The sequence below is a fragment of the Cavia porcellus genome, unplaced genomic scaffold (genome assembly GCF_034190915.1).
Source record: "Cavia porcellus strain 051 isolate PalLab524CR breed Dunkin Hartley unplaced genomic scaffold, mCavPor4.1 scaffold_20, whole genome shotgun sequence".
Classification (NCBI taxonomy): Eukaryota; Metazoa; Chordata; class Mammalia; order Rodentia; family Caviidae; genus Cavia; species Cavia porcellus.
In genome coordinates, this window is record NW_026947503.1 from 65610125 (window position 1) to 65638051 (window position 27927).

At 47.0% G+C, this 27927-nt stretch overlaps 1 protein-coding gene across 12 annotated transcripts in view; it reads left to right on the forward strand.

Moving 5' to 3' along the window:
* Window positions 1-27927, forward strand: part of Ptprm (protein tyrosine phosphatase receptor type M) — a 619038-nt gene that overhangs the window by 419635 nt on the left and 171476 nt on the right. For 10 of the 12 annotated variants that reach the window (XM_063232111.1, XM_063232114.1, XM_063232115.1 and 7 more), the window contains one exon: window positions 2799-2931. In XM_063232111.1, the coding sequence (XP_063088181.1) occupies window positions 2799-2931 (133 nt within the window). Of the gene's footprint in view, window positions 1-2798; window positions 2932-5436; window positions 6087-27927 lie in introns of those variants that run through there. The other 2 variants (XM_063232116.1, XM_063232118.1) reach the window with 1 other exon arrangement.

Sequence of the window (27927 nt, forward strand, 5' to 3'; positions counted from 1 at the left end):
TCCTCCACCCGGCTTGCCACCAGCATTGATTCTGCACCAAAGCTGTTTGCCTCCAAGTTGCAAACCAGCCATAACCACGTCGGATAATTATTTCCTTCCCGGTAAAATATTTTCACAGTAGATGTTAACTGTGGAACCTTAAGTAATGAATCATTGAGAATCCTGCCCTTTTTTATTTCCTTGGTCATTAGAACTAAGTCATGGGCGCTCAGGACAGGAGTCAGCAGGTTGCACATTGGTGAGGACCACGCACTGTGATTTCAGTGTCCCCACAATAGGAAAGGTTCCGTCACTGTCAGGAAGGTGGCCCAACCTGGCCAGGGCCCGAGGGCACGTCTGCATCAAAGTTTGTTAATGTCAGAAAGAACAGAGCATGCAGTGCTCTTTAAACAGTGCACACAAGGAAAGGAAAAAAATGCCTTTCTATGAGAAGTTAGAATTTACACAGAAGGAAAAAAGTTTGCACCATTAGAATCCTGGCAAGAAACAAACCAGACACCACTTGCCAAGCAGTTTGTAAGTGGGGCTGTGAAATGCGTCGACAGTGAGTAGTAGAGAGAGAAAACACCGCTGAGTTCAGCTGTGTTGGGTCGCAGACTGTCCCCCATCCAAAACCCAGGAGCAGCACCTGAGCGAGGCTTGGATCTTGGAGACACCAAGGCGGAGAGGAGGGGCTGTCAGGTGGGTGCACAGTTCAGAGAGAGCGAGGTGGGTGGAGGTGCGAGCAGAGGAAGGGAGGAACTGTCCGTGCCCATAGGGAGCCCTGGCCAGTGGAGCCCACTCAGCCAGACCTGGGCTGTGTCCCTGCCCCTCCAGATAAGCCCTGACAAACCCAGGCTCCCGAGCCAAGCAGAAGGTCGGTAACGGGCGTCCCATCCCTCCTGGTTTGAGTCACTGTCCCATTTTGCATGATTGCCACACGAGTCACGTTGTGGCTGTGTCACTTGGAGAGAACATTTCATTCTCTTGACCTGCAGTGGGAAATGAGTTAAAAGTGAGTCCTGAGGAATGATAATATGGAGCTCACGCGGCCTGCATGGCAATGTGCTGCCTGCCCCCACAGCAACAGGGGGCTGTGACGGAGCAGCAGAGCCGCCCCCAGTGCTCCCAGAGTGGGGAAGCGCTGGAGGCAGCTAAGGAAGCTTAGTTACAGGAGCAGGCCCGGTGCTGTCCATAAGATCTGCTCCTCTCTCTCTGGACATAGTGCACAGCGTTTTCTGTATTTGAATTTTTACTTAAATTTTTCTAAACATGTTCTTTCCCAACTGACATAATTTTGTCACCTTTCCCCAAAAAACACAGCTTTCAATCATTTATTTAGAAAATAGATTTGAAGAGCAATCAGTAACTCAGGAATGGCTTCCAATATGTCAAGATTTGGAAGAGTAAATCCGTTTTATTCTCTAAAAGGTGTGTTTTTTAAATTGGCCACAAAATCCAAGCTGAGCAATGCTGGACTTTTTCAGTTACTGAGTTTGCAATGTTAACTTCTTTTTGCGTGGATTCCTTTTTGTTGGCAGTTCGCTTTCATCTTTTTATCACACGCAAGACAACTGATTTGCGAGGTATTTGTGCAAGCAGACTAGCAGGGCGTCCTCTTGGTGCCGTGGGGAGTAGTGATGGGCTGTGAGGTTCCCCCAGAGACGATCGCCTGCCGGGCTGTGCTGCCGTGTGACCAGCCCTTGGCTAGGAAGTGCAGCGGTGGCAGAAACCGAGGGAAGGGAAGGGACAGGCTGCCCTCAAATGGCAATGGCTCATGTTGGGCTGCACCAGGGCACACAGGAGAGAGGGGCACGTGGGTGGAAAGCCCAGTGGGAGGACAGGAAGAGCTGGCATGCAAGTTCAGTCTGAGCAACATTTTCACCAAGAAAAACCTGAAGAGCAGTCTCAGGTGGAAGCTTGGACGTGAAATTTTTGTTGACCCTGGGAGGTGGCAGGAGGCTCAGGTGGCCAGCGCCTTCATACCAGGATGAGAAAGGGAGAAGACCTTTAACAATGGATTCTATTTAGAGATGTAAACATTGGGGCCTAATATTTTTCCGTGCTGGACTCATTTAACAGAGGAAACCTGTATCATCAGGCCCGGATGTGACATTCCTTCGCATTATACCACAGACAGGACGTGGTGTGCGAGGAGAACGGGCCCCTCAAACGCCCAGGTTATCTCATTTAAACAGATATCAACCGTGGATGCAGCGGTGTGATCACCAGCTGCTTCCCACTTGGTGAATAAATTGCTTCGAAGGAGTCTTCTGCCTGCCAGATGTGACCTAGATTTGGATTTCCAAAGGCAAGGGGAAAATCCTCCATTGTGTTAAAAAACAATTGCTGGTAAAATGAGTGGTAAATGAGCTTATCTCACTCTTCCAGGTGTTTGGGCTAATATGTTATAGAATTATTGCTTCATTTATGAAAAATAATTGAGGAAAATGTTCCAGCAAATCAAATTTGGATAAAGGCTTAGGACTAGCCATTGTGTTGCTAGCAACTTTTTAAAGGGAAGAAAGAGCAGGAGCGAGGAGAGATAATGAAAATATTTAAAACTGTATTTGAGAAGAGTCTCCCGTAAAAGGGTCAGACGTGGGTGTGCTGTGCTTTAGTGAAATTCTGAAGAGCAACGCGAACAATTACAGCCCTTTCACTGTGTGTGAAAGCCGTTTTTAAAAAAATCAAAGCTCGTCTGTCTGTTGGCTCTGATAAGTCTTATTACTCTGTTCACTGCAGCAAAATTCTTAAAAATGTAATGTCTTTATTCACTTACCCACTCCCGGTCCCTTTTCATTTCCTTTCATCTTCAGGAGCTGCCACTCCAAAGCCTGTCCCAGAGCCCGAGAAACAAACAGACCACACTGTTAAAATCGCAGGAGTCATCGCTGGCATCTTGCTGTTCGTCATTCTCTTCCTTGGAATCGTCTTGGTAATGAAGAAGAGGTGAGTTCCCGGGCACTGCCAGTGTGCAGTTATGCCCGCTGTCTGCCAGGTGGCTTCCGGTGCACGATGGTATTCAGTACTGAGTTGGCCTTGAGGGTTGAGGCGTATCTGTAACTCTGTCATTACTAATATTTTCTTGTCAAGTAGTACTCTAGGTTACAGGACGGAAGTGTAGAGCAAATGGCTGTGGCATTGTAGGAATGCACAGAGAGTGTCCTGCAGAATGGTGTAGGGTGAGGTGTCTTCCCAAACGGTAGTACGTGGGAGCCTTAGAAAGCGCCTGGTCACCAGGAAATTGTCAGTGCCCAGTACATGCGTGGTACCCACTGTACTGACGATGATGGTGCCAACAGAATGGATTGAGCCCGGGCAGGCACCATGTGACACGTTTGGTTAATGAGCACAACATCCCATGAAGAAGAGAAACGCAGGAACAGAGGCAACCGAGAAAGCAGAGCACCGCTAGCATGCAGAAGAACAAGTCACAGAGCTACTGAAGGTTGTAACGTGGCCCCTTAGCCAGGGGTCACCTTGGCAAAGAAATATGTTGATCTGGCAAGAGTAAGTTGATCTTATTTTCTGTACCTGGAAAATACCCAGTGCCTTCTTTTGTGGAAACCGGAAAAACCATACTTAACCATAAAATCTTCAATTCGTAGGAAAATGACCAACCAGATGGTGACAAGGGACCGATCTCCCCAGAGGAAATGCATGGGTCTCATTGTATTCTCTGGAATTTAAGAGTAACAAGTTGGGAGTGGGGATGAAGGCTCAGAGGCAGGGAGGAGCTGGAGGAGATGTGGGCAGAGGGAGATCGTGTGAGTCGTGTTTGGTCATGGAAGGAGGTTGGCTGTGTCCCGAAGTCTGCTGACAGTCTTGCTTCAGGGGATGGCACAGTCTGATTCTCAGGAGACTGAGCAAGGTGGAGAGGGAGATGGCTGTGATCAGAAAGAAGAGTTCAACAGAAAGAGCAGCACCTTGAGAGCTATCTAGGAGGTACATGTTAGGAGCCACCTGGGCAGATTGTGAAACCTTGCTTCTGGTTTGGAAGCGCAGAGACATCGCCAACCACCAAAGTGGGCAGCAGAGGAGGAACCAGGACATAGCCTTGGGGCGCAGATAGAGAGTTTCAGTTCTGTGTGTTCTGAGTTCAGGCTTTTCATTAAGTGGAGCTGTTCCCTGCCATGGGCCGAGCCAGGGAAATGTGCATTTCTGGAGCTGAAGCCCTGGGTTTGGATGAAGTCACTCGGAGTTACGTGGAGAGGAGACAGAGTGCTGGAAGGGACACAGAACCTTGGGTGACAGCGACACGTCAGGGGATAATGAATCCGCAGCTATGCGTGTGTCCACGTGGTCCATCTCTTGCTTTTGCTCCATTTATGTTTTTGCTCCCTGTAGGCGCTGGGGCAGTGTCAGTGGTCACACCTGTGCCCTGCCTGCTCTTGGGCTCTCATCATTTATGCCCTGCTTCCCGTTTTCTCTCTTTCTACCCATGACTTGATTGCTCTCTTCATTTTAAATTCCTTCTTCCTTCCCATTCTGTTTTATTCCTATTATTTCTTTTCATTCTTTATCTCCATGTTTGTATAGATTCCTCATTTTGGGCACTAAATGGTGGGGTGGTTTGGTTTGGTAATATAAACCAGCAGGCTTTTCCATATTCAAGCTGAAAATTTCAGAGAGATTTATTGTATATTATGGGCATATATTGGATCTTGGGTCATCCGGGCCACCTGTTGATGAGAAATAGCTTGAAATTTGTAAGGTGCTTGGCCCTGTGGCCTTAGCTAAGTGCTGGCTAATCCTCCAAGGTTCTGTTTCTGCTGGATTAACTCACTCTTCTATCGAGGTCTCCAGCAAGGCACTGAGGCACTGTCATAAACGGTGCATCTGAAGAGGTTGCCTTCAGTGACAGCTTTAGGCTAACTGCCCCAATCCTCTCAGATTTTATGTGATCAAGTGCCACAGAGTAATCTGGCAGGGTTGACCTCATAGCATGTGCTGCTGCTGGGTTTGCTCCCTCTGAAATAAAGAGTGTTCTCCATGAGCAAACTGGGGAGCAAATCGCACCTGTAAATAGGACGCCAGGAACGGTCAGGACCTGAGCAGCCACTTGTGCAACTGTCGTGTTGCATAGATGTTCTGAAAACTTGGGGTCCTTCCAGGTTTCCAAGCCTGCACTTGAGAGGCAGTGTTCCCAGACAGAAGGGTAAAATCATCCCACTCATCATCAAACGTCACGGGCACGTCTCACTGTAGGAGCCAGCCAGGGTGGTCAGCGAGGAAGTGGTCTTTACCCTCATTTCCCAAAATCCCACCAGAAGGTGCCCATTAGAAATCAGACATAATGGCAAATGGAGCCAAGGGAATGAGAGGGGAGGAAAGGAGCCACCTCCGGGCTAGACGCTGGTGTCCCATGAGCCACTGTCACCACATAGACCCAAGTTTAGTCCAGTTGGGGCTCATTCCAGTAGGAATTCGCTTTGTCTTCTCCTCTGCCCACAGTGCTAAGCTCACACAGGAAGACAGGAGGATAGGGGACAGGAGGACAGAGGACAGGCCCTGCAGGTCCCCAGTGCTTCTTCCAGTCCCTGAAGAATCAGCTGGTGACTTATGTCTGTGTCATCCTGTGCCCTGGCTTCCGGAGAGGAGAAGAACTGAGGAGTGCTGGGCATTTGGTTGGGATGCATAGTCCATTTTTAGGTGGACATTGCTTTTCCTGAAGGCCTGGCCTTTGGTGACCACCAGCTGCTGGAGGTGGCTGCGGACAGAAGCAGTGAAACCTGTCCTGTGGCAGAGCTCATGAAACTGCACGGAACACAGAGAACGGAGCCCATGCGACCCTTAGCTGTGTTTAGCTGCGGCCCTGCACATCTCTCTTGCATCACCTACTGGTTGGTTCTGTTCGCTGGGCAGCAGTCCAGTTAGCCTTTGCCTGGACTCTTAAGTTCTTCTCTAAAAAATTTGTAATACCTATGCATTTATTTTTATTTTATTCCATAGGCAAAGCAACTTTTTCTTCTCTTCCTTATTGCAAAATTACATGCTCTGAGGATGCAGCGTTCTGTCACTACAATGTTAAGGGAAGAATGTAAGATAAATATCTATAAAACAAATGTTTCCTGCACAGCCATTAAACTCTCAGAATTAATATATGATAACTTGCATAGGAGATATTTTTACTACATTTCATCTGTGTATAATTAAAGATAGGTGTATGAAATGAAAATTCTTAAATTTTCACTACTTTTCTTAAAGAATAATTTATCTCAGTACAAAATTTGACAGAATTTAGTATACACTAAGCATCATGAATTTTAGCATGATTAATTACATTTACTATTGTTTAGCAAATTGCTGTGGATCCTTCATAAGTTTGAGAACATTTGTATTAATTACCGTAAACCTGTCTAAGTCATTGTGTTATCTAGAAATTGCAGAGGTTGCAACCACTGAAAAATAATTAAACAGATACAATTTTGCAGAATAGCAAGTGGTACCCATTCTATGACATAAACACCAGCCACTGGAAAGTATAACTAACTTAATTTTGAAATAGTGACCCCTGTGCTTTCCAAATCACACTGTGGCAGATGTACATTTTACAAATGAAGTTCATGTTATTAAATATTTAGTACCCATTTTATTACATTTTAACAATACTAGCACTACAGAAGAGACTCCCATTGAAAATGGGAAGTATTTCTGAAGACATGAATAAAAAAGATAAGAGGAGAAATCTGATGAAAGCCCTGTTTTCAAAGCGACACCTGAAGTGGGTGGCTGGAGGCGAGCTGAGGTCAGCTGCAGTCCCCGCATGGCCTGTTGACAAAGAGGATGCGATCCTTCCTCTGGTAGTGAAGTATGCCTTGCGTGCAGGGAACATCAGAAGTCTGGATGCCCCACTCAGAGTCTTGCTGCAGAGTCACACTTCCTGAAAATATTGGGGAAGGCCCCACACACACATTCCTCTCCGAATGTTGAAAAATATGCTCTCAACCTGCAAGCTCATGAATGAGAACCAGATGCCAAGACCTTCTGCCCTACACCTGCTTCCAGGTGTGCGTGTGTGTGGCTGTGTAGGGATCTGTGCACCCATCCACCGCCCCTGTCCTGTGGGTTTCCAGCTGATGACAGCCAAAAAGCCTGGTGTGAACAGGTCCATCTATGGCAATGAGCATGCCCTTCTCTCCCCATGTGCCTGCTCCAGCCTGGATTCAGGGGAACCCTCCACTGTGTCCTTACCTCAGCTTGGCCTAATGGCTCATGTAACTGTGTTCCTCTAGGGGTCCTCTGCCCCTTTGTAAGATGATCTTGAGAGCAGTGGGCCTTTGACTTGCAAACAGGATTCATTCACAAGGGCTGGTTGCACCTCAAGTTATCAATCCCGACTGTTTTTCCCATAAGAAATAATGAAAATACCCGTAATGCATTCCAAACCTCCCAAAGCACCCCTTAGCTAACCTTTTCATAATAAGAAGGGTTATATAATGTGCACAGTTTACCAGAAACACCAATCATTTTCCTAGTGCATTCACTAAAAAGTTATAAAACATGCCTAGCAGGAAGGGAGTATGATAAGGGAAGTGGGTCTTGTTTGGAAGGTGAGTCCTCTTCCATAACGGCACCGGAACCTGGCCCTCTGCAGCCCTTCCGCCCCTCGGGAGAGTCTGTAGCCCGCTAGGACCTGCTTCTGGCTCACTAGGGCACAGCATTTTTAGAACTAAAAATTGGTCTAAGATTGTCTGTTTCCACCTCTTCTTTAACACTCTTCTTTTTTATTATGATTGCTTTCTTTACCTTCCTTCCTTCCTTACCCTCTTTTCTAGGTTTACCGGGACCATCTTGATAGCAGTAATCATAGTGATTATATAAAGCACTAACCGAAATCATATCCACACATGTGCTTCTGGGCTCAGACAGCTGCTTACTTATGCTATGTACACTTTCCTGGCATCATGCAGCCGCACAAGGGGCTGGTATCTGGGTCATAATCCGAGTTGCTTGTGTGTAAGGATGGTTGTACCTCGAGGGCACATTGTATTTCACCTCTCTGAACTAGTTTCCGCGTGTGAACTGTGACGCTGCCATAGCTAAGGATCGTGATGCTGTGTTTTTTGTAGGTAGGTGATGTGTGCACATAGTTGGTGCCTGCTAAACAGTAATTTAAGGGCTCAGAAGTTGGAGAACCCTTCCCAGAGCACCAGATGGTAGGTGACAGAGGTTACACCAACTATAGACATGTCTGCTTCTTAAATTCCCTGCCACAGCGACTCACACGTGCATCTTGCTCCTAGAGCTCAGGATCCTTCTGTAGTCCTTAGCAGGAAATGCAGTCCTGTCCTCAGCTTGTTACGGTTTACACGGTTCGTTGTTGGCGGTGATTAGAAATGCCACTGGCATGCAGTATTCCAGCTGTCTGAGGAGAACAGCTAAATAAAACTCCTTTCCACTTCCTCTCCCCTGCTTTCCTGCTTTTCAATCCTTCTGCATGTTTTGTGGCATCCATTGATTCTTGGTTCACTGCCAGGGACTCACCCCCACACAGATGCAGTGTCCTTTGCATGGTTTAGCAATGTGGAAAGCGTTAGGTTTCATGGGACCAAGGAGCGTGAGCCCCCGGCCTTCCTCCTGGGAGATGGTGAGTCCTCAGGGACATGTGAGGACAGCAGTGGCTCTAGAGATGTCTCCGCACCTGCTGAGCTTTGTGTCCCTTAGCTTCCCCCAAAGCCCAAGTGTGTAGTAATGGAACCCACATCATCACATGTTGGGAGAAGAAAACAAGTTAGTGTGCGCACAGCGCTGGCCCCGATAAACACGATCCACACTGGATGCACCCATAGCCCAGGAGAACCCGAGCCCTCGCCACCTCCCTTCTCCATGCCCACTGCAGGCGCAACTCCAGGTCTTCGTTTCGAATGCAGAGATGCCATCTCCACTTTGGAAGGGACTTCCCTCCTCTGCTGTGAGACCGCGGTCCCTTGACCTTCATGGGCACAGCCCAGCTGGGTCTTTAATATGAAGATACAAGGAGCACAGCCACTGGGACGGGACACTCACTGTCCCATCCTGAAGCCTGCGCAGGGGTACCGGGGCTGTGGCTGAGCGTGCAGAGCTCTCCCATTGGGTCCCTTGTGCAGGGGCTCGGCTCAGCCGGGGGCTGGGCTGCGGGGAGGCCCTCTCGGGTCATTCTGTCGGAGCATCCCATTTTCTCCCTCCTGTGCATGCTCACGTGTGAACAGGTTTCCACTGTTAATTGCATCCCAGCAATGGTTAGGGACAGCCCTTGCCTGGTTCCAGATTGGACACCGAGGGCCTGGTGCATCCTTCTCCCCACAGCCCAGGCTGGACACTTCACCCCGTATCTTCTCACCATGGGTGGCTGTGTGCTTCTGTCTGCCCTAAGAGACCATAGGCTGGGAGTGGGCCCTGTGTTCATCTTCAGCACCGTTCCCATGCCTACCAGACTGCTCCCCAAGGCAAGCACTGGTGCATCTCATCACTGAAGACAGAAAAGGGGCTTTGACTCCAGGCTCAGGAGCCGGGGTGTGGCGTGCGGCAGAGCATTTGTCTAGCACCCAGAACAGTCTAGGTTCATCCCCAGCACCCCAAAAACTTAATCAATAAACAATGCAAATCTTCATGGCAACACCAGACTTTGGATTGCTTTGCTTTAGAAAGAAACTTGAGAGGGGGAACGCAAGTTTTGTTCATTTTTCTGTAATTTAGATGTTCTGGTAGACACAGTCCCTCCTTCGACTGGATTTTAAGGTTGAAGAGTCATTCTTTAGATTTTTAATTTAATATAGTAAACTCATTTAAATGAATAGGTGCATATTTAAATGCAGATACAACTTAATGAAAAGAAAAATGAATGCCTTCAAGCCAGCACTTCTCTGACTACATTTTTGTCTTTCTGTGTTTTCGTGGCTGTGCAGTGATCGGGTGACACTTCAGCACTTGTGTGCAGACCCCAGCCCTGTCTCCCCGGCAGTGATCTCCGCTGATCTCCGCGGTTGTCACCTGCCCTCGAGCCCCTCCTCCACCAGTCTGCTCAGCCTCTTCTGCCTTCTATTCTGTCTTTAAACCAGCTTTGAAGCTTTCTTTTTGCGTTGGTTTACAAGCAGCTGACATTTAGATTAAAAGGTCATGTTCAAAATACTCAATAAACAGCCTTAGGGTGAATTTTTCTTTACCCCATGGGCCTGGGCCTTAAGTCACTACAAACAGCGAGCATCCAGTCTTCCTTTCACATGGAGAGGAGTGGATTTGCATCTGTGGAAGCTCTGCTACGTCTCTGCTTCCCTGGGGATGCTGGAGTCACCTTTCTGCTACTCAGAGCATTCCCACTACATACCTGAAATGCTGCTTTGATGGTGTTTGAGGTTGAATTTAGGGTTCCTTGTCCTTGCGTGAGCCAGAAAATACTCGGGAAAATTCAGGGAAGAGCTGAGTGTGTGTGCATATTTATCCGGGGCTCCCACACTGTGCTTTAGCCTTTCCTGGCTTGTTCTTATGAAAGCCTGAGGGGTTCAAAGTCAGCCTCCTGAGCTGAAGGATTTGGCCTCTCCGTAAGGAAAGCTAATTGAAGAGGCACATTAGGTCCCTGAAAATGAAGTGGTGACCATCCTGCCTTGGCAGCCTTCATCCCGGGGTGGTCTTGTTCCCTGGGAGCACACTTAGAGATCTTTGAGTGTCCTGTGTGGGAAATACTTCTTTGTAATAGCTTCTGTGAGTGACATAGTTTTATAGCCAAGAGTCTTTTCTGTTTTGATTCATTAAGCTAGTGTTGACCCAGAGTTGTGGCTATACAGACATCAGAAGGCACGGCTAAGGTCACAGCTGTCCTTCCCACAGAGCCACTAAAGCTGACCCACACAGAGACACTGGAGGACCACATTTGATGAGCCTCCTGTCACCTACCTGTGTCTGGCCATAGGCATTTGTTCCACCAGGAGGACACTGCAGACACCTGCTCATCCTTCCACACTGCCTACCTACCCACACACTCATTGGTGCCCCGTGATGTCCCCTGCAGCTTGCTGGCCTAACTGGGTGGTTCCTACTTATGGGCACAAGAAGCCTTATGCCTCAGTTGCCTTTGAAGGCAGTGTTGCATCTGTGTAAGCAGAGCTCAGTCTGTACCCTGCATCAGACTTACTGTAGACGCCTGTACTGTAGACTCCAATCCAAGCTGGGAAGCCTGTGGATTTTTAAAAAGTATATTGGTACAATTTGGATACACATAACAGTCACATCCATCATAGTGAACTTTATCTGTACATGATGTTTCTTAGTTCCTGTTTTTTTTTCTCCCATTTCCCTCCCATCCCTTCAAGTCCTCTTTCTCTCTTTATTTACAAAGCTTTCTTTCCATTTTATTCTTTTTTCTCACAGTTTTTTAATTTCCCCTTTCTACATTCTTGTTAAGGGAAAACCCCCAGAACAGATAACAATCATAAGTGTATATGCACCAAATACAGGTGTGCACCCAACTACATAAAACAAATCATAGCAAACATAAAAAATCAAATAAGCAATAGTGCCGTTGTAACGGGGGACCTTAATATCCCACTGTCACAAATAGATCAACGAGACAAAAAAATCAGCAAAGAAATATCAGAACTGAACCCAACCTGTGAACAAATGGACTTAGCAGATGTTTACAGAGTGTTCTATCCCACAACATCAGAATACACACCCTTGTCAGCTGCACACGGAACATTCTCCAAATCAGACCACATGCTCGCTCACAGAACATGCTTAAATAAATGCAAAAAAAAATGAAATTATCCCATGCATATTATCTGACCATCATGCAGTGAAATTAGAAATCAATAGCAAAAGAAACCACAAAAACTCCATAAACGCATGGGAATTAAATGACGCCCCCCTGAACAATCAGTGTCTCACAGATGATATTCATGCCTGTGTAACAACTGGAACTTAGGAGACGCAGTGAAAGCAGTCCTAAAAGGGAAATTGATAGCAATGAACTCTTACATCGGGAAAGTGGAATGAACTCACATACATAGCTTGTGGATTCTTGAGCCGCAGAGGTTTCTACCACAGCATTTCCCCCATAAGCCTGAGTTTCTTCAATTCTGTTCACATGAATCATCTTTGAAGAGAGTCCCCCAGTGTAGGCGAGGGTTCTGCAGTGCCCCTGGCAGTGCCCGTTTCTACAGGTGGGTCTAGGACCTCCCAGAGGTCTTTCCTCCCGGGATTATTAAAATCCCCGGGGCCCTGGGGCTCCTGTAAGAGCAGGGCTCCTGCCACACCTGCCTGTTGGTTTCTTTCTGTTCTCTTTTCTGCTGGCTTTGAAAATGAGCAATATTTATCAAGTTGATATCTAAAAATACAGCAGTGATACAGTGCTCTATACAGTTGTCACTCTGTATCTGCGGGTTCTGAATCTATGGATTCAGCCAACTGTGGCTTAAAAATATTAACGGAAGAAAAAACATAGGCTTTTCTTGTCCTTCTTCCCTAATGATGGCGTAACACTGCACACACAGTGTTCCCAGCACGGGAGGTAGAGGTCTCTTGCATCCTCACACACAGGCCAATGCTGTGCAGATCTCTAGAAGGGATTTGAGCACTGTAGACTTCGGCGTCCACATGAGCTCCAGAAACAATCGCCCTTGCATGGCCAGGGACTGTTGTGTGTCCTGTACCCTGCAGCCCAATCCCATATAAATTCTGACCAATCTTTAGGACCGGGGACTCCTGGGCTGCCCATTGTCCAGCCCAGGGTCTGCTTTTGGCTGAAGCGCATCTCACAGCTCTCACACAAGTCTCATGCACTCAGCACCACACCCAGCTGCTTCCCTCAGCCACGTCCGGCACCTTTGAAGCCTGCCCACGTAGCCACGGGAGTCAGCTTCAGATCCCCGGTGCTCAGGGGCCTGAGGTGGACAGGCTTAGAGTCAGCATTGATAGAACTTCCTGCGCCTTATCATGAGGCAGGTGTTGGGACCTCAGTGGAATTTCCCACCCACTGCAATTTCCAAACAACTTCTCCTGCCTCCAACCTTCTCCCTAAAATCCAAAATCGTTCCTTTTCTTTAAAGGTGGTATGCTAGGATGCTAGCCCAACTCTAAAATCTGCCTTAGTCTAGACTGAATGCAGCTAGCTGAATGTCCCTTCAAGGAACAGCACCCTTGTGAGTCCTCAGCTGGCCCGTGGTGGGGTGTAATTAGTCTTATGTCCCCTGCTCCCTGGTCCGTTAACAATGACTCTCTAGGGAAGCCAGCCAAGGGCAGATGGTAAGAAGTGTAAGTGACCGGTTCTTGTCCTGTGTACTTTTTTATTTCATGGTCAACACTGATGTAAAGAACAACAGCAGCGCCTGATTTAGCTGCACTTACAAGTACCCGGGTAAAAGGACCACTCATGCTGTGGCGAGAGAAGCTGACCTGCACACAGAGCAGCTGAAGAGTGACGGGTTCCTGGGCTCAGAGGGCAAAATTACAGGTCTGCCTATGCACAGGGTAGCTCTCCTCACCAACTTGCAGGTCTTTTCCAAGCACAAGACATAAAAGGACGTCGCTCACCATTTTCTAAATGCCGTGTGTTGTATGATTTATAAAATTTTGAAAAACATCTTTAATTACTACCCTGACCACTGCATCAGCTTTAGCATTTTTTTGGTTAAATTGAGGGCACTCGGCAATCATTTCTCTTTCAGATGTTGCACTGGTAATTTAGTGATAATATGTGAAGAGCTTACAATTTAACTATAGCTCTGAATAAATAACAAATCAAATTAAGCTAAGGTAAATGAAATGGCCCTAAAAAGATCCATAAATTAAGAGAGAAACTAAACAGAATATGGAAAAACAAATTAAGATAGATTTTGGCTTCTGCGGTGCTGCTTATTACCACGACTGGAGGACCCCAATGGATGAGGCTGTTTGCCCAGACGTCTCTTAGTTTTGTGATTTGGAAAACATAGTCCGCTGATCACATTTCTCTAGCAACATGCAACCCCTTTTTAGGTGGGCATGCAGTGAAAAAGATCTGACCCTTGGGCCCAGGAATGTGGCCCTGTGCTTGTTAACTAGGTAAAGTCCCAAAGAACTGAAAGCAGGGTTCCGAAGAGCTCTTTGTATTCCCGTGTTTGTGGCAGCATGACTCAAATAGCTAGAGCAGCCCAGGTGTCCTTGGGCGGAAGAACAGATAAATGCAATGTGGCGCTCAGCCTCAAGCAGGAAGGGCGTGCAGACACTGCTGCTGCACGGGTGGACCGCAACCTTGCGGTAAATGAAATAAACCTCGCACAAGCGCTAAGTGTGGAGGATTCCCCTGTGAGGTAGCTGCAGGAGTCAGACTGGACCGACAGTTGAATGGGGTTCGTCTACCCCGGGCTGGGGCAGACGAAGCAAGTTGGAGTTTAGTGGCAACAGAGTCTCGGTTTCAGGTGATGAGACATTTTAGAGCTGGGCAGTGGGGATGCTTGCGCAGTTATGGGAATGGACTTAACACTTCTGAATCTTAGGCCTAAAAGTAATGAAAGTGATAAACTGTAGGACATCTGTGTTGCACCATAGTAAATGTTTCAGGACTGGTGGGCAAAGGCTGCTTAGGTTCTGAACTGTGGGCCCCGCCCTTGCCATTCCAGCCACTGGGCAGCCTCGGGGCATGGAGGTCTGTGGTCGAGATTCGTCCCACGCAGTGTGAATCTGAGTTCACCCCGGAAGCTATGTGTCTCACATTGAATCCGCAGGGCTGCCTACCCTAGCATTCTATAGTTTCTGTCTTGCATTCTGATGAAAAGAATGGAAATAAATTCGGCCTCAAACATCGGCCTGTGGCTTCTCTCGGTTGTTGAATGCTTCCCTAGTGGATCCTGACTTGTTTCCTAGTTCCCTGTGTGTGCACTGCCTTTCTGTATGTACAGAGCAGGCTTGGGGCCCTTGGTGGACTGGAAACATTGAGGGCAGAGCTGTGGCTTAGTCTTTGGTCTCTCACCTTCCTGACCAAGGCAAGGCGCTGCTGAGTGTTGTATGCATTGTATGAGTGAATGAAGCAGCAAGTCCTTCCCTAGAAGGACCACTTGGTGCCCCGCCTGCCGAAGGGCCTTTGCAAGGCCTGTTTCAGCAGAAAGTGGGTGCTGTGGATGGAACCCGGGCCTCTCACGTGCCAGGCAAACGCTTTCATGCCTGCCTCAGCCACAGCTCACAAGTCCTGTTATTTCTTCCTGCTCTCAGTTTGCAGAAAAGCACCTCTCTCTGGATTGCAGCTTCCTTTCTGTAACAAAAGACAATGCCCAGTGGTGGAACGTTACCGCCCATAATGTCAGTCTGGTGCAGGGGCTGGATGTAGCCCCAGATGAGGGCCCTGATCACTGAGGTCGGAAGCAGAGAGACAGCGTGCCTGGGACTCCTTGCAAAGCCAGTAACCTGTGAAGCGTCTGAGTAGGCTGAGATGTGTTCCAGAGGGTGGAAATAGGAACACGGTAAACGTCTCCAGGCCCGAGCTCTTTTTAGATGCATACGCAAGTTTTGAGCCCCTGGATTCACAGACATCCCACATTGTTGCTGTAGCCTCTCCTACCCATGCACCAGCTCCTGGTTGCCTGAGAATCCTACAGCCTCCAGCTCCTGCTTCCTAGTCACCTGCAGGGTTAGGCCAGATAGGCCAACACTGATGCCTGTGCTTGCTGTATGGGCACCACACTGTCCAAGAGACCAGGCCTTGCCCTTCTCGGTGCCGTCCTCTCAGCCCAGCCCACCTGGGTGACTCAGAAGGCCTGCGACCAGACACCCCACTGTGTTCTCATCCCCATCCAATCAGGTCTGCAGGGAGAGGCAGGGCTGCCACTCTGGATGACCCAACTCCCATACTATGCGGAGGAGTCGCTTACCTGAGATGGTGACATCTGTGGCCCAGAGCCAAGTGACAAGATGCCGTGTGCGTGAGGATTGGCCTTCAGCAAGGGAAACACAGGCTCCCAGTGCAGGCTGGGGGCCCTGGGTTAGGAGCTGACAGCACTGGCAGGGTGCTCGAACGTGTGGAAAGGTAGCCGGGCCTGATGGGTTCAACACAGCAGCTCCGAGGCTCACGGGGCTGATGTGCCCTCCCCGAGATGCGGGAGACCGCCAGGTACCAGTCTGTAGTGGGCCTTCCACCTTGCCGTGCAGGCTGGTGCTGGGTTCTAGCCAGTCTTCTCCTTAGTTCTTCCTGTTTCCTTTAGCACCAAGCAGGTGCTAAAGATTCTGCCAAGCAGAAAATGGACTGTTTCTCAAATCCACAAAAAAGCACTGTGTATTTCTGGCACTCAATTAGAATATTTACTGGCATTAGTATGCTTTTTGTCATGTATTTCAATAGTGTTTCATGGTATTAGTATTAGTTTGACAGGCATATCCTGAGAGCTCTTAAATATTTTTAAATAAATTTGACAAGGAGATATTTTTATTTTGGACACAGCTGATCTTACTTTGATGGCAGACCATTTGATTTTTGAATTAAGGCTGGCCGCCCCAGGCTATGTTATAGCCAAGACTACGTAATAGGAAAACTGTAATAAGGTCTTTATACCATATTTGGTACTTCTTAGAAAATACACTTTGAAGTATTATCATAAATATGTAAAATTAAATTAGCAAAAATAAATGCATGGACTGCATTTCATGCCTGCCGTGCTCTGGCTTGTAATGTTTTTCACTCACTCAGTCACTGGTAAATTTGCTAAATGTGGTAATTTGCAGACTGTTTCATTAGTGAGAAAAATAAGTCAGTCCCATATTCATTTTCCTTAAAATGACTGTTTGCCAGCTTCCTTTATAAGTAGAATCAACACTCAATCATTTGTGTTAGTGAAGGACGGAAAAGATCTGTTTAAAACAATAGATAATCACAAATTATTTAGAAACAGGAAAAGTGCCGAATTTTATGGAACAAAGCGAGTTTGTGGATCATCCAGCCCTATCTTACTAAATTCTATGGAGCTGGATTCAACCAGTGCAAATCTGTGCAATGACCAGTGGTGGCCCCTCGTGCAGCCGTGCCGTGATGCACGCAGGCACAGAAGCCCAGTCTGTCAGCAGGGTGGTGGCAAAGAGAAAGACCAGCTTGCCCACAGCCCAGATCGAGTAGAACATCACACACAGAAACTCTGCCCAGACTCTCCAGGGGAAGTTAAACAAAATATATCGCCTTTCTGTTTGACTTCAGAATTAAATTTTTCTATAAATATCACATCAACTTTAAGAGAGAGAATTTCCTTATGTAAAGAAGTTGTGGGTGCACCTGAAAATGGAGACAGAAAGGGATAAATGTCAGAGATGTGTCACGGGGGAGACGCCACTCGGGACGGGAGAAACAGTGCCCTCTTTCCTCCTGCTCTTTTATGTTCACTTTCTTTCTCTTCTCCTCAGAAAGCAAAGCAGGGACGCCCTGTTTTAGGGTATCACAGACAGGTCTGGTAAGACAGCCCAAACCTCTGAGCCAGGCAGAAAGTCACGTAGCAAGTCAGTAAATCCAGAATCCTTTTCAGGGAGAGGCGATGACAGGAAAGTAATAGTCCTACTTAAAGCCCACCATTGCCGGGGGTGTTTCCTGAATACTCTATCAAGCAGTCCTGTGCAACTTTATGCAGATAGCAGTGATTTAGGACATTATCAACAGTGAAGAAAACCCTGAACTGGCTAATCTGTAGCTACCACGAGAGTCCATGTAACTCAGAGAAATGCAAAGACTTTGGCAGATAAGATAAGAACTTTGTGTGTAACATATGTGCTTTTATTTAGTCTGCAGGAATCACCTGGGTTGATACTAGCATTACTTTTCTACCTGCTAAGCATATATGTTCATATGGGCTGCAAGGGTACTGACTGTCTGAAGTGCGACTTCTTGCTGTTGGGCTTGTCCTTATTCAGTGAGCCTTTACTCCTGGAAGAGCACCATGAGGTATTTAGAACCATGCTTTTGTGTGAAAGTTTCCTTTCATGTTCTGATCCTCTGGGATGCATTTGGTGCTCAAGACTTTTCAGACTAAATAGTGCATAGAATTTCAAGAGCTGGATGAATCTTGCAGTTCATCTTTCTCTAACTTCTCTTTATGTGTATACATATGCCACAACCCAGAAGAATGGGATGCTTTATCAGCGCATGCCAGGCCCACAGACTGTGCCCCTGTGGCGCTTTATGATGACTCTATAACTGCGTGACATTAGCTGTGCTGACTTCATGGCACATTGGTAATGATGCATGGTCCACGTGTTTCGTCTGAGACTGTTTGAGACTGTCGTCAACACCATGTGCAGCCATGGAGTTACAGCCAGCTCCACTCTGCTGCCTCAAAGCAGCAGGCAGTGAATTTGTGAGTAGCTGAGAATGTGTTCTCATTAAAGCTTCATTTGACTATTCTCCAAACATTTGGGGTTACGCTCACTTGTGGAAAAAAAAAAAAAGCAGCCCTCAGGTTACGTGTAGGCATCTTTAGGCCTGCAGTCAATCTGCAGAAGTAATATGCAAACATTTACCTACCTTTCTGATAATTGTTACAAATAACAGTTAAGACTCAGAGCCTGGGGCAGGCTGAGAAATTCATGAAAGGAGAAAATTACAGGCAGATTCCTGAAGCATCCATGGCCCAGCTATCCGGGCACTGTAAGCATGCCAGGCTGTGGCCATTACTGCCCTAATGGAGCAGAAGGTGCTGAGATCATAGCTCCTCACCGCTCCAAGTGGCCATCAGAAGTGCCCACCTTCTCGAACCTGTGAAATGACAGCTGCATTGAAAGTGAGATAGAATGGCCACTGATGGGGAGCACGGGTCCAGAATGGAACTGTCTGTCCACTCTGACCTTTGCCCATAACTCGCAAGTGCCCTGCAGCAAAAATAAATGAGCTGTGCATTTCCTGTCATGCACAGCCTCAGTGGCACCGCCTGATAAATGCTCCTGCATCACGTGAGGCCTGGAGAGGACTGGAAGATGCGTAGACAGAGGAGTGGCGAGGTGCAAAAATCCCTCCGGGGGGACTGCCTTCAGCTCATGGGTAATTAAGGCAAAAGACAGGACTCATTCATCCTATGACTAAATAACCTTTTCTTGCTTAGGAGCCCTTTTTAACTTCAGTGTTTATGGCCTGGGAGAGAGGCCCATAAAGGTTATGCTTCTCACATCCGCAGTGTGCAGAAACTTCCTAGCTCTAAATGTCTCCAAGCAAATGGGCCGGATGACCTGCTGCAGCCACCCCCGCGAGGTAATTTATGTGGCTCAGGGACTGTAGTTCTGTAATAGATTGAACTGTTAGTTTTCAGGAGGATTTAATGAAATATTGAACCAGATGCCACGGGTCTGCCGTGGACATGAGACTAAGAGAAATGAGGAAACCGTGCTTTGTAAACAGTTCGGATCTTGACAAGGGGAGAGAGGCGTGTTGGGCCTTAGGAGGAGAGAATCGGAACCCAGAGGAAGCCTGGCATGGTTTCTTCCTGTGTGCCACTGAAATGAGAGACCAGGGTTAGCCTGGGCTGTGCTGATTGCCCAGCAAAATGGACTAAAACTGGAGGTAACAGAGAGGGTCAGAGGTTTCTCTGAGCCATTCTTACTGAGCAGGGTTCATCTTCTGAACACCTCTGTAACTCCAGCAGATGCACTCCTGCAATATTCCCATTTCCAACAATAGCACAGGAAGAATGGTGTCAGGATTGATCTGGGAGATTTGCCATCTCTTCGAGATGAGGATCTCATAGGAGTCTGATGTTCCTAACTGATCTTTGTAACAGAGCAAGTCAGATCAAGTAACATTTGGAAGGGAACGCTTGATCAGTTAATTTATTTCCACAAGAAGCACTCCAGCCAGTCAGATGGGAAACCTTCAGTTAACAGGGAAAATTGTTTCATGGATTTGTACACTGTGGCAGCAAATATAGTTTAAAATCTATTAATTGCATTTTTCGGTGCATCTCTTGCCCTCTGCTACTCTCTTTGGTGTATTAAGGACTTAACACTGGCTCACTATCATCCACACACTCCACGCCTTACAGGAAGGACAAGAACTTACAAAGGAGTGACCGTAGGTATTTCAGATGCTCACCCTCGTGTCACTCAGATTCACAGGATGAGTGAAAGATGACAACTGACACAAGCAAACCTGTCCCTGTGTAACATTCAGGTTTACCTTTTCTGTGTTGCAGTCTAACCGACTGTCTACAACCCTTTGGATGCGTAGACCCTGGCTTTGTTTTCTGGTCTTGCTGTTATTCGTAGCCCACCAGGAGCTGGGTCTTCACTTCATGAGGAATTCATGGTTGCACAGGATAAAGTTGTCCACTGAGACACAGAAATGCGCCATCCTAAGACCCTCTCCCTCAGACCCCACTGGGATGCTCTGAGAAGGACTCAGCCATATCTCCAGGCACAGAATGCAAGGCCGGGGGTCAGTACCACAAGTCCCCATGACGGCAGACTTATTGGTGTCAAAGAACCACTGCCTACAAGGCCGGCTGAGCTGCCGTGAGAGGGAGCTACCCTGAAAAAGGTTTGGCCCTGGGGCGCTGGCTGGAACAGAAATACTTCTGCCTACTTTCAGGAGAGCCAAGTGAAGCAGAGGGAAAATTTCAAGGGGATGCAGTTCCCATAGCCCGATTCTGCTGTGCCCAGCAATCACCTTTCGGTGCAGTCTTGGAGGGTGGCAGATGAACCGGCTCACTTGGACTGTTGTGAAGTGTACCAGAGTGTGGACATGTGCATTCATTCCCCCGTGGACATACACAGGAGTACCTCTTCTTAATTTGTGGTATATTTAGGACTTCCTCCTGCTTAATCAAGGGCCATGTTGAGGTCAGGGATTAGGAGTGGGAGTGAGAAACGTTAATGCATTCAGTATGTGAGTGCCTCCATCCCTCTAGGTACCAAGCTATGCCCTGCAAGGACAGCAAATGTCAGAGTAACTCCAAGATCCTATAGTGTAGTGGGAGACATGCCATGTCCATACAGACAGTGTTGGGGTGCAAATGATGGGACTGGGTCAGATGCATGGAAAAGACTCTGCCAGCTCAGAGAGGAAACTTACTTTCCGCTGAAAGAATCAGGAAAATGCCTGAAAGAATCAGGAAAATGCCTGGAAGAGAAGCTGATTATGTTGAAATGTTCAGATATGAAAATGCAAAACAGCTGATGATGCTAAATGTGCTATTAGAGTGTTATTAGAAATAATTATTTTTGTAATATTTCCTGATACCTGAAAAGGACAGACCCTCCACATCCAGTTTTCTCATTTCCTGTTAGTACTTGTGTGTTTAATTCAGGCCAGATCAGAAAATACTGCTTTCAGACAAAGGATGTTAGTCTTTTATAAAACAAACCAAAAAGATGAAGTGTGATTTTATAAGTAAACCTAAAAGACTAGAGCAAAGACAGATGGGTTTCACAGCCTAAGAATTAGTAAGATATCATGGTTAATTTGAGAAAAGAAATTAGCAACCAAGTAGTATTAGCACAGTGTGTCAAAGAAGGGAGGAATATTTAGGTCAGAAACCATAGCCCAGTGAGCAGAGGGAGGACGGCTGGATGGAGAAAATGTAATTTGCTATCTCTTATTAAAATAAAAAATGACTTGCTACCTGAGTGGGAATGAGCGTGCTTTCTTATTAAAAATACCTTCGCCTTATGATTGCCTGTTACTGTTTGAGTCATAGCTTCTACTGGTGCTTTCATTCAAAAGAAGCCATTAAATTCACATCCTTCCTGAATGTGCCCAGTGTGTGAAAGCTTTAATTAAACTACAAGCACAGCCTTAAAAGAACAAGAATCAAATTAATTGCAACATGGACCCTGCATTTGTTTCCCTGACAGTCTCTGCGCTTTGGAGAAAAGGCAGTGTGCGTCCCCTTATCTGAATTAGCAAACTCAATATCACTTTCCATTCGCATGGCCGCTAGGAGCCATGTGTCTTTGAGGTGACGCTGTTTACATGCTAATGCCCTCGGCATAGAGTCTCTTCCGACTGGTTTATCCCAGGCTCGAGCAGTAAATCCAGCAAGTGGAACCCTCGGCCTTCTGCTTTCTGCCTCACTGGCTTTTGTGAGTTCTCTCGCTGGAGCTTCATAATTAGACTGCAGAGTAATTAAGGAAAATTCAGCACATGCAAATAGAGCAAAAGGATTTGCTGCTAATTATGGTTGTTATACCACAGTCAGGAAAAATTAATTCCTGACATTATTATTCAGCTTTTCACTGACCTGTGGTGTCCAAAGTAAGGCAGCGATGTTTATGCATTCAGAATGACCTCTCTGACTGGCTGGTAAACACTCTTCTGCAGCTGGACAGGTTGAGATAAAAGCTGTTTATTAGAAGTTTTAGCTAAAAGAAAAGAGAGAGGAAGGGACTCTCAAATTCCTCCAGACGCTTTTGTGTGTGATGATTTTGCGGCTTTTGTCTGTCTCCAGGATGTGCATTTTCAGATGTCCCCGGTGCTGTCACACAGTTGCACTGGCAGTCCCTACCTACCCTCTCTTCCGCTCTCAGCACTTACTGTGGGACTTTAATTAGACGCTGTGTGATTTTTCTTGTTTGAAGGTCTTCACTTCTGAGCACCTTGGGCCAAGTGGTCAGTGGCAACTAACTGTAACTGCTACTAACACTCCACTAAGAGGAGGAAGCAGCTTTTGGCAGCGTGGCCTGACTCGGCCTGCTGAGCCCAGTGCCTGTCTTGAAGGTGATTTTGTTGGTTTTACGGAGCTCAGGATTAGAACTGCAGAGATCGCTACCTTGTAACATCACACGCCTTGGGGTGAAGCATGCAGGAAACGGTGTTTCCCTGCTGCATATGGAAGGCATGTGGGGTGCACCGTCCCTCGTCCCTCGCAGCTTTGCTCTTGCTTGCTTGCTTCCCATTCCAGCGACCCTGAAGATGAACGGACAGACACGCTGCCTTCTACATGTGACCGTGCAGCGGGGGCAGCGTGTTAAGTATTGAGGGCTTTGCGTGTTAATTAAGAGAACCAATACTCACGGTGTATTAAAACTTAAAGAGTTAGTCCATCCAGGATCAAATTGGGAAGCTTAAAAATTTATGAGCTTTTCTTATTGAGAGTTTCCTGAGGGAAACTCACCCAGATTTTGAGCAACTGATGAATTGCAGATTGTATGACAGTATAATAGAGACAGAAAGAGAGGGCATACAGTTAGACATAATCTACAAGTTCATTTTGGGAACAAACAAGGGAGCCTGTGTGTCCATCTATTGCAGTCTCTAAAAATAGGTTGAACAAGCGTCTGTCTTCCTCGAGTGCCTTGAGGCTGGGAGTGGGACCTGCTGCTTCTGAAGCCTCTTGGTAATTCCCATGATTATTCATGTTGCATCCACACAGCAATGTGATTTCATTTCGGTGGGAAACTGTGTGTGCCTAGGGTTCCCCCATTGAAGAGAATGTTTTTCTCAGAACTTCACTCACCACCCAAGAGTGACCCTGGTTAATAAATGGAAGGGAAATGCCCATCACCGGCAACAGGACAGCAATTTGTGATGCCTTCTGAACATCTAAGTGACCGTTAGCCTAGGAAGGGCGAGAGAAAGGTCACGTGGAGATTACTGCAGAGGACCCACGGGTTACTCATGAAGGATTTTGCTCTGATCAGCAAAGGAGAAAAGTCGAAGGTTGGTCACCTTCCGGGAGGAAACCAACTTCTCTCATGAACACAGGCTGCCATTCTAGGCCAGTTTTCCCCACTTGGACAGAGTTGATTAATCGTGTCCTCACTGTATCTTCAAAACCTGCTCTTGGGGCTGGAGGTTTAGCTCAGCAGCATAAGCGCCTGCCTTGGAAGCAGGCAGTTGTGAGTTCGATCCCCGGTACAGATAAAAAGGAAAAAGGCAAAAAAAAAATAAAAATAAAAAAATAAAACCCTGCTCTCAGTTTCAGTTCTACTTATTTCTGAGTCAGACCAGATAGAATTGCATCTCTTTCTTTTTAAGAATGGATTAAAAATCCATTTGTTTTTTATCCTCTGGGTTAGTCAGCTTTCTGTCACTGTGATGAAATATAATCAACTTCACATGGAAAAGATTTATTTTGGCTTGTAGATTCAGAGGTTCCTTTGCATGGTCCTCTCGGCCTTGTTGTCTTGGGCCTGTGATGGCACGGTCAGTCATGACAGGTGCACAGGCCGAGGAGGGCTGGTCGCATCATGGTGGTCAGAAAGCAAAGAGACCTATGAGGCAGGCAGAGGCCTAAGCCTCGCCCCCATGACCTCACTTCCTCCCCGAGGCCTGCCGCCCGGAGCTTCTCCCACCTTGCAGTAGCACCATGGGCTGTGGACCAACCTTAACACGTAGACCTTTGAGCTATTCCAGTTTCAAACTATGGCACCCTTCCTTTTTCTAACCTGCCCCAATTTTTACGTGCACCTATTTCCCATTTTTTTTAAACTTTTCTTTACACTTTTTCTGTCAATCCCACTTTTTTCTGGCTAAGGGGATGTGTCTTATCATTCATACAAATGCTGATACCTTTGAAACAAGCTAAATGATTTAAACTGCATATTTTTTCAAAAATATGCAAAGCATTTTTTGGACTCTCGGTGTATTCTCTCAGCTCATTATCCAGCCGATCATACAAGGACCTTCTTTAATAGGGCTTTGCAAAGTCTTCTGTGCCTCTTTACTTTTTATTCACTTGACACTTTAAATTTAGCAGCACTTAAAAGAATGATTCAGAAGTCCAGCTGCCTGGGGGTTCAGCGAGCTTTGCTTCATGATGTGACCAGGCAACATTTGTGGACAAGAAACAGAAGACAGCATAGAAACTGCCGAATGGGGACAGCTTGGTCTGCCTCATCTGAATGTGGTCTGTTCGGCTGAGTGCCGCCAGTGACTGAGAGAGTTAGGTATTGATTACAAAGTATATTCCAAAATTAGGCTCATAGCTGTTTTACATACTAAGTATGTTGGTCTGTTTTGTACAAAGTACCTGGGACTGAATAATTTGCAAAAAACAGATTTATCTCTTGCAGCTCTGGAGTCTGGGAACTCCAGATTAGAGGGACCACTTCCAGTGAGGACCCTGATATTTTATGCTATGAGAGCAGGTTGAAGGGCAGAGAGAATCCATGACAGCAGATGGGCTCCTCCTCCTTTGCCAGGAACCCATCCCACAGTGTCTCCCCCATCCCCAGGCTCATGGCATCGTCCCTTCCTCACTATCTTTGAAGCTCCAGCCTCTCAGCACTGTGGCACTGGAGCTTAAAATTTCTGTCATGTGAACTGGGAAACACCCAGGGGACAGCAGTTGGGTTGAAATTGTTACACTAGGAGTCAGAGGCCACAGGTGGTTTAACACTGTATGTCCAATGCCCCTGGAGCATTGCACATAGAGCAATGAACAAAGTAAACAGGAATCTTTGCCGTTCTGGAGATCTGAGAGTCATGTCCAAGGAGGATAAATGAGCGAGCAGGAACTAGTCTTCCCCAGATGCACCCCAGCTGTCTTTATTTTGATTGGCATTGGTTAAATGAATGCAGTCCGCCAAGAGCCAACCAAAGGATTCCTGGTAGTTCCTAGAGGCAGAGGTGACTCTGAGCTCCAGGAGGGATGGGCCAAACCAGGACTTGGAGAGGACAGGTGGGGCAGCTGCACTGTGCAGAGGGCTCCCGGCCTGCACCCGTGGCAGTGAGAGGCTCTGAGGCTGAGTGACTCCAGAAGGCCCATCATCACACACTCGAATTTCAGGTACTGCACTGCCCCAGGAAACAAGGACTCTGTGTTTGGAGTATCTGGTTCCCACTCCCAGAGTGCCAGGGAAATGCACCGTGGGCAGCCACATCTCCACCTCCATCACCAGACTTTGTGCCGCTGTGCATCTATGAAATGTATTGTGAAATACATTTGCTCACGATTTCCCAGAATGCTCCTGGAGTCAGACACAGCAGGGGTCTCTGAGGGAAGGATGTTCCTGCATTTGGTTATGCCTGGGTTCACTGTCTTTGCTGTTGGGCATCTTAAAATATTCAGCCTTTTAATATTTCTTAAAAAAGAAACACTGGAACCCAGAGGGAACCTGCTCTCTTATGGGTCTCGGTTCAATTTTCGGATGAGAACGAGTGGTGATGGTTTGGGGGCTTCCTTTCACCAGCTTGCCAGCTCACCTGAGGAGCTGCCTTTGATGTGTTCAGGCCTCACCTGACTTTAACTTTTTATTTTCCCCAATGCCATTATTATATCATGACAGAAAGCCTTCTTGGAAACTCATCCCAGCATTCTCCATGGAGCAGAATTGAACAGGGGTGTAAATATAGCTGCTGAATATATTCCAGTATCATATGTGTCTCATTTATTTTAAAAGTCAAGACATTCCTTAGCTAGACTTTACTGCATTTTAAATATGTCTGAGTTAAAGCCCATTAATAGATATCCATCGCTGTGACAGAAACCTGAGATAATCACCTGAAACAGAGGGAATGGTTTGCTTCGGCTCACAGCTACAGAGGTCTCAGTCCACAGTCAGCTAGCCTATCACTTGGGGTCCATGGCCAGGTGGCACATCACAGTGGAGTGCCCAGCAGCACCAGCTGCTCACCTCATGGAGGCTGGAAAGCAAGGAGACGGTGGAGGGGCTGGAGTCCCAGTGGCCCCTTCAAGGGCACACCCCAGTCACCTGGGTTGCACTGGGCCTTGCCTCCTGAAGGTGGCACCACGGCTGGCCATGTTGGCCTTCAGGAAATTTTTATCCAAACCCTAGCATAGGGTAAGCTGTTTCAAATATGGATTCCTCAGCTTTCCCTCACTAGAGCAAAACATCTGATACAGTTTAAAGGTGGAGCAGTTCATTTAGGTGACAGTTCAGTGCACTTGGTGCAGATTTGGCTGATTCCCAGGCCGGAAGGGCCTGGGGGAAAGGGCCTGGGGTGCCGTGGTAGCTAGCCAATCAGCAGCAAGAGAAGGGAGGAGCCAGGCCAGGCCTTCCAGGCCACGCTTCCTGTGATGACCTCCACTGAGGCCCACCCCAGCAGCACATTCAGCTGTGACACGATCTACTGATAAGCAGAGCACTCCATGATCCAAGCACTTTCAAAACACGAGACTTCTGGGGGACACTTTAGATCTAAACCACAACAAACGTACTGCTGTGGCTGTGTCTAGCTGTCCCCTCAAACCCTCGTGTGGTCATGGATGGAACTTTTTCAAAAGTGGTTGCATCTGGACTGTGTGGTACTGGGACTAAGGGTGTGTGATGACCAAGTCAGTCTACTGGTGTAGTTCTAGGAGGATTAAGGGTGAGAGTGCAGGTGGCCTGGACACGATACAAAGGGAAATAAGGAATCTGTAGCTGGTAGCTTGTTGCTTGCTGTCTTCTGACAGCCATGAGCTGTTTCTACTCTGCGATGCCCCTCTGCCATGTGGCCCTGCCTTGGAGCCACACAGCTGTGAACTGAAACCTCTGCAAACTGTGAACACAGTACACCTGTCCTCCTTTAACTTTGGGTGTCAGCTTTTTTGTCTCAACAATGAGAAAAGTAACTAAAATGTGTTCCCATTGTAGCACCCTTTCTCTTGAACTTTCTTGTGGCCAACTTTTCTTCCAAGTTAAAATCACTTATTTTTAGATACATGGATATTTGGCCCTCTCTCTGCATTGCCCCAAATGGAGAATAACCAGGAATCCCTTTTTCTTCATCTCTTCTTCTCCTTCTTCTTCTCCTCCTCCTTCTTCTTCTTCTGCTTCTGCTTCTGGTTCTGCTTCTGCTTCTGCTTCTGCTTCTTCTGCTTCTGCTTCTGCTTCTGCTTCTCTTTCTGCTTCTTGTTTTTCTCATGATAGAGGTTGAGCCCAGGTCCTCAGACTTGCTAAGCACACACACTACCACTGAGCTACACTTGAGTCCTAGAAATCTATCTTTTAAAGAAGCATTAGTTATAATTTGAGAATGCTATTGTATCAAAAAGTACATGCTCTACCTGTGGAATCATTGTCACTAAATGACACTCTTGGTAGCTCGCTTGTCTTTGCAAAGTAAGTGTATATGTTTGAACCTTTTCATAG